The sequence below is a fragment of the Protomyctophum parallelum genome (genome assembly GCF_964188405.1).
Source record: "Protomyctophum parallelum genome assembly, chromosome: 15".
Classification (NCBI taxonomy): Eukaryota; Metazoa; Chordata; class Actinopteri; order Myctophiformes; family Myctophidae; genus Protomyctophum; species Protomyctophum parallelum.
The window spans coordinates 25,390,193-25,400,032 of NC_139710.1; the positions used below are offsets into that span (position 1 = coordinate 25,390,193).

The window sequence follows — 9,840 nt, forward strand, 5'->3', positions numbered from 1 at the left end:
ATTGGAGCTCCATCTTGTGACGATTGTCAGAAATTGCAATGATGGCAGTAAGCACCAGTGTATGCTATATATGAGGGCCTCTATGGTATCCAATGAGCTCCACACAGCAGAGGCTGGGTTTTGGGGCAATGATAAAATGCCACAGGATGTGTGTGTGAGTTTCTCAGTGGCCTCTTTGCACAGAAAAAAGAGAGAAAAAAAGGAAAAAGAAACGCATATCAGCTGATTGAACTGAACACAAAAGAGAATGAATGAACAGTTCTGACCTTCCCTCAGTCAGTCGGTCTAACGGTTCTGTTCCATTCGGTTCTTCTGGGACCGGTTCCCTGCCCTGAGCCAAGTTTTGTGCTTTTGTGCAAAGAAAGTCCCTTTGCAGGTGGCAGAGCTGAACCGAAGGGCTCATTTTCTCCAGACAAGACAGTCAATCCAACACGATCAGACAGCTGTCTCTGGTGAGTGTCCTGCTCTTTGTCAAATTACTCTACACACTACTGAAGATAACTACATTTAAATAAGGTTATTGATATTATTATTATTATTACTTCACTTATTATTATTATTATTATTACCCGTTATTATTGTTGTTTTTTGTAAAGATCAACCAACATGCTCACAGTATGGTGAAAATGTAAAGATTTTGGTGACTGCATCAATCTTCTTGATCTCCTACAGAATTCATTGATGTGTCATCATGTCAGATTGTCTTTACCTCTCTTTCTCTGGGTCCCACTCTGTCTCTATTTCTCTCCCTCTCTCTCTCTCTCTCTCTCTCTCTCTCTCTCTCTCTTTCTCTGTCATTCTCACTCTGTCTTGCTGTCTGTCTCTGCTCATCTACCACAGCGGTCCAGCGCGATGAGGATGATGATGAGACTGACATTTAGGATTCTCCCCATCCAGGAAAGCCCCTGTGTCTCCCTGTCCTGTCTCACGATGGCTCTGTGTGTTGTTGCCCTACTCCTGGTGGCCCTGAGGGGGCGAAAGGGCCTCAAGTACCGCTACCAGCAGCAGGGCCAGGTGAGACACCCGGCTCCCCCGGGGCCCAGGCCGTGGCCCCTGGTGGGAAACCTGCTACAAATGGGAGACCAGATCCATCTTTCTCTGACCCGCATGCGACTTGAATATGGTGATGTTTTCAAGGTAAAGAGTAAATGCTGATTTTCTTTCTTTCTTTCTTTCTTTCTTTCTTTCTTTCTTTCTTTCTTTCTTTCTTTCTTTCTTTCTTTCTTTCTTTCTTTCTTTCTTTCTTTCTTTCTTTCTTTCGCTACTTTGTAACCTGTGGTACACATACTGTATACGACCTCCTTGAAATCACGACTCTAATAATCACGATTGATTGATTGATTGATCGAAAAGGCTTTTTTCATCCGACTGCCTGTATTGGCTATGTATATTTATTTCTCTCCACTCTACTAGGAGCTCTTGATTAACTGACCTGTTTCTATCCTGTTATCCCCGCTCTTCTTTAAATCTCTACTCTTCTTCCACTTTCTTTTAACTCAAATGATTCTTGATGCTTTTATGAGGAAAAAAAAGTTTTACACCTGTAAACCAGTGATGTGACAGTGAAGCTGTTTATCATTATTATCATTCACACGATACATCCTTCACGTGACCTTCCAGATCCGTCTGGGATCTCTGACCGTGGTTGTCCTGAGTGGATACGGCACCATCAGGCGGGCGCTGGTCCGCCAGGGCGAGGCCTTCGCCGGACGCCCCGACCTCTTCACCTTCTCGGCCGTGGCCAACGGGACCAGCATGACCTTCAGTGACAAGTACGGGCCCGCCTGGACGCTCCGCAAGAAGCTGTGCAAGAACGCGCTCAGCTCCTTCTCCCAGACCGAGCCCAGCGGGGGATCCGGCACCACCTGCCTGCTGGAGGAACACGTGTGTGCCGAGGCGGTGAAGATGGTGGAGGCGTTTCGGCGACGGGCGGCCGACGGGGAAACGACGCGCGGAAATAGAGGTCCAGGCGCCGCGGCGGGTCTCGATCCTGCGGTGCCTCTGGTCGCCTCGGTGGCCAACGTCGTCTGCGCCCTGTGTTTCGGGAAACGGTACGACTACGACGACGACGAGTTCCTCACCGTCGTCCACATCAACAACGACGTGCTCCGGATCTTCGCGGCCGGGAACCTGGCCGACTTCTTCCCTGTGTTCCGCTACTTCCCCAGCCCGTCGCTGAGGAGGATGGTGGAGCACATTCGCAGGATGAACGGCTTCATGGAGAGAAGCATCGAGGAGCACGTCCACACTTTTGATAAGGTGAGGTTGGCCGACACGCACGCACACACGCAGGCACGCACGCACACACACACACACAATTCACTGTCTTTATTGTCACATCACACGTTTTTTTTTTAAATATTTTTTGGGGTGGCCTTTTTGCCTTTATTGATGGGTCGACAGGAAACGGGGGGAGAGATGGGGGGAGACACGCAGCAAAGGTCGTCGGGGTCGGGACTCGAACCCGCGACATGCTGTCTGGATTACCAGCCTAGGTGCCTGGACCGCTAGGCTGGCCCGGGCCACATCACAGGTTTACAGGTGGAAAGAAATGTTTTTCTGAGAGTGCTCCATCATAATCTGTCGCTATCATTCTCACTCAACAGTGGTATCTTCACATTTCTAAAGTTACAATTGAATGACCTTTAAGACCTTTTTAATACCAAATTGACAAATATATTAGTCAGTAGAAATGTTTTTCACACTTTTAGACCATATCCCTGGTCTTTGATTCCCATTGCTGCGTGTCCGTCAAAACACAGCTGATGTTGATTACAGAACTATTCCGTTTTTTTATCTCATTCAAGATGACATCCAGACAGTATTACCCATTTTACACTTAATCAGCACGCTAAAATATGTATCTGAAAACATTATAGGTTAGAAATAAGCCACGTGGTAGGCTGGTAGCTGCATGCTCTATCCGACTTGTAAAGTTTTGTAAACAAACAACTCCAGCGTTGCGGAGCTATACGACCCATAGCCTGAAGGGATGCAACGCTGGTCCAAAAGCACAGTTTTAGACTGAAACTTCTAAAAAATAAGCTCACAATGGCTTGTAGTTAGGCTATTTTCACAATATGTATCTGTTGAACCACTGCCTGAAATTCCAAGTGCTTGTCAGGTGTGTGTGTGTGTGTGTGTGTGTGTGTGTGTGTGGTGGGGGGGGTGGAGGCCACAACCTGAATGGGGTCGGGGCTCCAGTCTACTCAGACTCAGAGAGAACAGAATAGAATGGGGTCGGGGCTCCAGTCTACTCAGACTCAGAGAGAACAGAATAGAAAAGGGTCGGGGCTCCAGTCTAGAGAACAGAACAGCGTCATAAAATGTCCTGGAATGGCTCATGCTCTGAGCGGATGGCGTGTCTCTGAGTGTTGTTCTCTGGCTCCACCGGTTCGCTGTCCATTCTTTAATCCGAAGCTATGTACACATACAATGGATGTTGTGCACGTCGTTGTAGCCAAAAATATGACAAACGGTCCCGGGAAGGAGCTTTTGTTCTTGCGCAGAGTAGCTAAAAGGTTTGCACGCACTCTAATTATGAATTATCTTTCTGCTGGAAGGCACGCGCCGTTCGGTTGCTTAGCATCAATGGTTCCTCTATTCTCTGCTTCTCTTCCAATTCTTTATATAGATAAAGAATTGTGTGTGTGTGTGTGTGTGTGTGTGTGTGTGTGTGTGTGTGTGTGTGTGTGTGTGTGTGTGTGTGTGTATATATATATATATACACACACATATATACAGTATATATATATATATATAGAGAGAGAGAGAGAGAGAGAGAGAGAGAGAGAGAGAGAGAGAGAGAGATGGGGAGTGACACGTAGAAAACATTGTCGGGATTGGGATTCGAACCAGAATTTTTTATAACTTTTTATATAATTTTACGGGAGAAAAAGCACAGGTACTGCCACCCCAAAAAGCCCACATTGATTGATATTACTTATTTAAGCAATATTACAGAGGGTGTGCTTTATCGTGATTATTGGCACGACAGTGATGCGGTCACGTCGAGTTCCGGAAGCATCATTGAAGTGCCAATAATCATGATAAAGCACACCCTTGAGTGTAATATTGCGATTATAACAGTTACCAAGAAAAAAAAAAACATAGAAAAGTATTAATATGTGATCCCCCCCCCCCCCTAAAACATGATCATCAGGTACTATGATTATACTAGGAGGAAGATTTATTTCAAAAAAGTGTACAAAAATATGTTTTTTTATGTGGCCACACCCACCAGTTAAGTATACCTGGTTTTCACCTTAGCACCACCCACCTGAACTTAAGCCTCACCCACACCTGTTGTATGATAATGTGGGAGGGGTTAGGGTTATGATAATGTGCAGGTTATGATGTCACAATTTTTTTTTTTTTTCGATTGGGCCTTTTGACTCAAAGGCTTTCAGCTTTCAGGAAGAAACCAAAAATACACAGGGAAGACATTTGAATATTTTAACCACACCTGGGGGCCTATTGGAGTAATGTTAACTCCATAGACACATGCAAAATAGAAAAAGTACAAAAATCACGGTACTCCATCTTTAAATAGTCCATTTTGATTCAAAGTCGCAGCGCTCTGAGGCTCCGTCTAATCAACTGACCGTGTCACATGGCCAAAATAACTGATCTACAAGCTTATACCAACGCATTGTGAACTTGTAGATCAGCTATTTCCGTTGCGCGATACCGTAGTTTGGTTTCGCATTCTCCTTCTCGTACTCTTCTTCCATCCATTCATTCATCACAACTAAGTCCACCCAATAAATAAAAATTAACAATATAATCCATTTCTGAAAACGGGTAGCCTACTGCTGTTTGTTGTTCTCACTGCTTGCAGGCTGTTTTTGATCTTCCCTCTGGTAGGCTAAGGACACTGGCACAGGCACTCAGCTGTGCCATATATAGTTTGATAAGGTGCGGACTGCGGAGTGATTTATTAAAGTGTGATTAGGGCCAGCTGGGCTAGGTGTTCCTTTTGCTCTGGTTTAAGCATGCAGAGCCTATTTCATCAGATTGCTTGGTCGGAACCACCTGTTGTATAATGTACATTATTTGTACTTCCAGAGTTGCATTCGGGACATCACGGATGCCCTGATCTCTCTGTGTGAGGACAGACACCTGGACCCAGAGGACAACGCTCTGCTGTCCAACTCTCAGATCATCCACACTGTCCTGGATATATTTGGAGCAGGTTGTTACACACATCTCAACCATGATTTTTCCCTATTATTCTTTATTTGATTTCTTTGTTGCTGCACAGCAGTTGAGGAGAACGTCTATGCATTCCTTTAAGCAACACAACTTCTGCAGCTGCATCTATATGTTTAGAATTTGCATCAAAGCCCAATAATACATTTTTTAAACTTTATTTTGTAAACGACACTGAAGGAGCAGCGGCGCTATTGGCTATACTGTATGTCCCAACTTATACTCTACGGTCTGCAGCATAATGACAGCGCAATTTATTTGACAACTCTGTCCTGCTTTGCTTTCTTAACAACGAGAAGAGCGCTCGCTGCTCAGAGCAGCAGACCTGTCATTTTACTTTGTGTGAGAGTTGCTAATTTGTGAGAGAAATAAGCATTCAGGTATATGAAAACAAGCCAAAAAGAAGCGACTAATAAGCTATTTGAAAATAGATAATTTACAAGCTCACAACGTGTTGCCTTGTCATGCTGTTTTCAAAACAATCATGAAATTATATCATCATTATTATTATTATTATTATTTATTTATTTATTTATTTAATAAAATATGGAATATTCTTTGAAACATTTGACCAACAACAAAGTCACTTATAATAAAACGGCATGGCAACACTGTGAGTTTGACCAATGAGATGTGAACCTGGGGTCTGGGAAGCTCAGACATTGGCTCATGACACGAGCACACGACCAATGGGACAGAGCATTCGGTGTTGCTAAGATGCCCCCCACCCCACACCCTTGGACAATGGGGTCTAAGTACCACAACAACTGCAGGGCATGCATGATGTGATGAGCGGCGCTGAAAGTTGGCACTTCAGTACAGCAGCAAAGCAGTGTGACACACGTACCTCTCCCATTTGGAAAACATTTGTAACAGCAACGTTTATAACGTTTAATAATAAGCCATTACAATAATAATAATAATAATAATAATAATAAATTATAAAAATAAAAACGATTTTTCGACACATGCGTTTTTGAGTCGCGGTGAGCATGAGTCATAAATCGAGTCGATGTTCGACTTTTTTCAACATCCCTAACGTGAACGCCAAATAGCTCAAAAGAGTCTCTGCTTTAGATCACGTTATATCCGGGTATCTTCTTCTTTGAAAGACTTAGGATCAGGTTGCGAAAGAGCGCCCTCTATCGTAAACACTGAAAACACCACATGACATACACATGCGCCAATATCTGTCTGTTCGTTGGATAGAAATGACATATGGCAGTCAATGAGTGAATGAACGGTGGAGCAAACCAGCACTAACAAACATACACAAATGCCTTTGAAAACTGACGTTGACCATGGTGTTGTCATGCTTTGTGTCGAATCAGGATTCGACACCATTATTGCTGGCTTACAGTGGAGCCTGTTGTACCTCATCAAGTTTCCTGAGATCCAGGGCAGAATACACCAGGAGATAGGTAGGCCTACTATATCATAATCCAATGCTGGATTTCATGCAGCCATGGTGTGCATCTCTGCAGTGGTGGAAGAAGTTCTCACTTCTTTTAACTTAAGTACAACCCTATTGTAGAAAACCGGTATTCAAAATGTACTTAAAAGTAAATGTACAACAGTGTTGGCAAGTACCAAAAGTAAAAGTATTCATTAGGCAGAAAGTCCCATTTCACACAAGTATTCAAAGGTATAAAATCTATAATTTTAAATCCTTTGACAATAGCAGATATACAAGCTTAAAACACAAAAAGTTAAAATATGGAGAGGTTCCTGCCCGACAGCAAATTATATTTTAAATGAAAATATTAAGAAAATAGATGTGTATAGAGACATACAACATATACGCACTGTACATGCAGTTAACAAATGTATCACTGGAATTAGAGATAACATCAGTAAGTCTAACAATAGTTTGACTGTAGTTCCCATTCTGAGATGGACCACCGGTAAGCCAGCATGTATTCTATTATATATTAAAATATATGTAATGCACTGAAAATTGTCAATGAAGGTAGCTTGTAGAGAGATTACTTGTTGAAGTCCGACCAACACTCTGTCCTTTTGTCTCTCTTCGATGTAGATGAACACGTTGGCTCAGCCAGACTACCCAGGTTTGCGGACAAGCCTAAGATGCCTTTCACTGATGCTTTCTTATACGAGGTGTTCCGACACGCTTCCTACGTCCCTTTCACCATACCTCACTGGTATGACACGTTTTTGTCCCTCTCAAATCAATAATACATGTGGAGTGGCTTGGCAGCAGACTTGAACTATAGAAAACGCTTTATGACATCTTCATGCACAGGAAACGGGTAAGGCGCCTTGCCGCCTTCTGTAAACCTGGGACTACAGTTTTACCGTTTAATCTTGTCTTCTTCTTCCAATAACCACAGCACCACAACAGACGTCATTCTGAACGGATTCTTCATCCCTAAAGACACATGTGTATTCATCAATCAGTATCAGGTCAACCATGATGTGTGAGTATTTCTTTTTCATGCGTTTATTTACCCCTTGCTTCTTCCCCTTTTTCTTCACTTAATGAATTAATTAATTCACTGGTTCTCAAAGTGGGCTCCGGGATCCCCCAGGGGTCCAAACTGTTCATAAAGTATTCAATCAATCAATCACTCCCTGCCCTAGCTAAAGTATTGATAGTTTGGAACCAAGCTGACCATGTAACTATGGCCCCTTTTCCACCAAAATAAAATTGGTTCTTGAACTGGTTCTGTTCTAGATCCTTGGTGCTTCCACGGAACCAGCCACGAACTGGCTTTAATTTCCAGCAGTTTAAATCACAATTGTAGCCTAAGCCTATACTAATTAGGGGCAGGAGTCCGAAGTTGCCGTCGATTATAACCGGTCAAAGTCAAATTTAATGGGGGAAATTAAATCATCAAAAGTCAGTTACAGTTTCACATTTCAGTGTACAAATGTAAGTAACCAAATGGTCAATTTGGTTACATTTGTACACTCTCAGAGTTACGGGGTCCGTGGCCTAATACATGTCCTTGGAAAAAAAGAAAGAAAGAAAAGAGAACCAGTGGGTGTATTATATTGTGCAAGCAGAGCGCGCAAGTACTGCAATCGGTTGGGTATGTCTGTGTTGTCCACCGGCCAATGAGGGACCACCATTCTTGATGACGTAACTAAGGTACGTCATTGGCTGGGTTGGGTATGTATGTTATCTATGTATGTATTTTGGGGAATGGTGGTCCCTTATTGGCTGTTGATGTGACGTAACTAAGGTACGTTTCAAGGTTGGTACACAAGTAGGCCATGTATGGTCTACTTGTGTGCCAGGCGTAAGTTGGCACCTTGACAGAGGTGCATTTCTAGTTGGATCTTGTTTGTACATCTTACTCTCATTGGTTCATTGATCCTCTTGTTCTTTGCCTCGTCACCCAGGGACCTGTGGGAGGATCCGGACACATTTCGTCCGGAGCGCTTCTTGGGCCAATCGGGCCTGGTCGACAAGGAGTTGACAGAGAAGGTTCTGATCTTCGGCGTGGGGAAGAGAAGGTGCCTCGGCGACGTGTTCGCTCGCTTGGAGATGTTCGTGTTCCTCACCACGCTTCTCCACGGCCTGCACGTCCAGAGTGTCCCCGGACAGGAACTGGATCTCACCACTGACTTTGGACTCACCATGAAGCCTCACCCCTACCGGATAACCATTACTTCCAGGCTCTAGAACTCCCTGAAGAACCATTCTTGTCATTCTATCATTCTATGTTGTTGACGGGACCCCCCCCCAGAAGCAAAGATTTGAGTTAAAAACGTTTCCTGTAAAATAATATATATTCAAAGATTTGCACACATTTTCACAATTAACAAAACATACAGAATCAGATCTACAAGCTTCTAGCGCGGCACTCAGTGCCACGCTATCAGCTTGTATATTTGCTATTTTCCAATAGCTCAAGTTTAAAATAATCGTTAAAGTGATTAAAAGCTATGAATAATATTGAATATGAATAATAAACATTGAATATGAATAATAAAATGAATCATACAAAACATTTTGAATGCAGTGTTTGCTTATCTTTTTTGTGAGCAGGTTTGCGCTCAACTATGCAGACCATCATTAGGCGGGTAAAAATATGGTTTGACCCTAAAAAAAATTGCAACAAAAGGTTTCTCAACTTTTTTTTGTAGTATTAGGTGTCCTTAATAACATACTAAAAGTTTACCAAAGTTTGACCACCCGAAAGGTGTTATTTTCAAGATGGCCGCCGCCAGTTCTTAAAATACCATTACTCCTCCATTATTCATCCTAGAAAAATAATTTTGGTGTCTAACCCTATGTTTTGGTTATCTAGGAATCCAATTAGCATATAAAAATTATATAAAAGTACAATGATATATTAAAGCAATTGTTTATAAGGTTATAACAGTGTAATAGGACATTTCCCTTTTCTATAATGCTGTACTGCTGTATAGGTGAATTCATCACCTATACACAATTCACATTCTGTTGAAGCTTTCAGGAGATTTATTTTGATACCATAACAATAAGGAATATATTCATTATTACTGGGTGGTACTGTCATGTGACGTTTGTAAAAGCATGGCTGCCAAGTGATAGACTGCATGGGAATATTACACAAATCATGGAATAAATTTACAGAGAAATGTCTGCCCTTTTGTTTGTAAAGGTGTCTGGCAATAATA

The 9,840-nt window shown here is 42.7% G+C and overlaps 1 protein-coding gene across 1 annotated transcript; it reads left to right on the forward strand.

Moving 5' to 3' along the window:
- Nucleotides 1-864: 864 nt before the first annotated feature.
- cyp1d1 (cytochrome P450, family 1, subfamily D, polypeptide 1) lies at nucleotides 865-8,978 on the forward strand (the record flags this gene model as incomplete). Its single annotated transcript, XM_083783119.1, has 7 exons — nucleotides 865-1,137; nucleotides 1,621-2,259; nucleotides 5,068-5,194; nucleotides 6,543-6,632; nucleotides 7,250-7,373; nucleotides 7,563-7,649; nucleotides 8,578-8,978. The coding sequence occupies 7 exons, from the start codon at nucleotides 865-867 to the stop codon at nucleotides 8,858-8,860; spliced, it is 1,623 nt and encodes a 540-aa protein (XP_083639245.1). The 3' UTR covers nucleotides 8,861-8,978.
- Nucleotides 8,979-9,840: the final 862 nt, after the last annotated feature.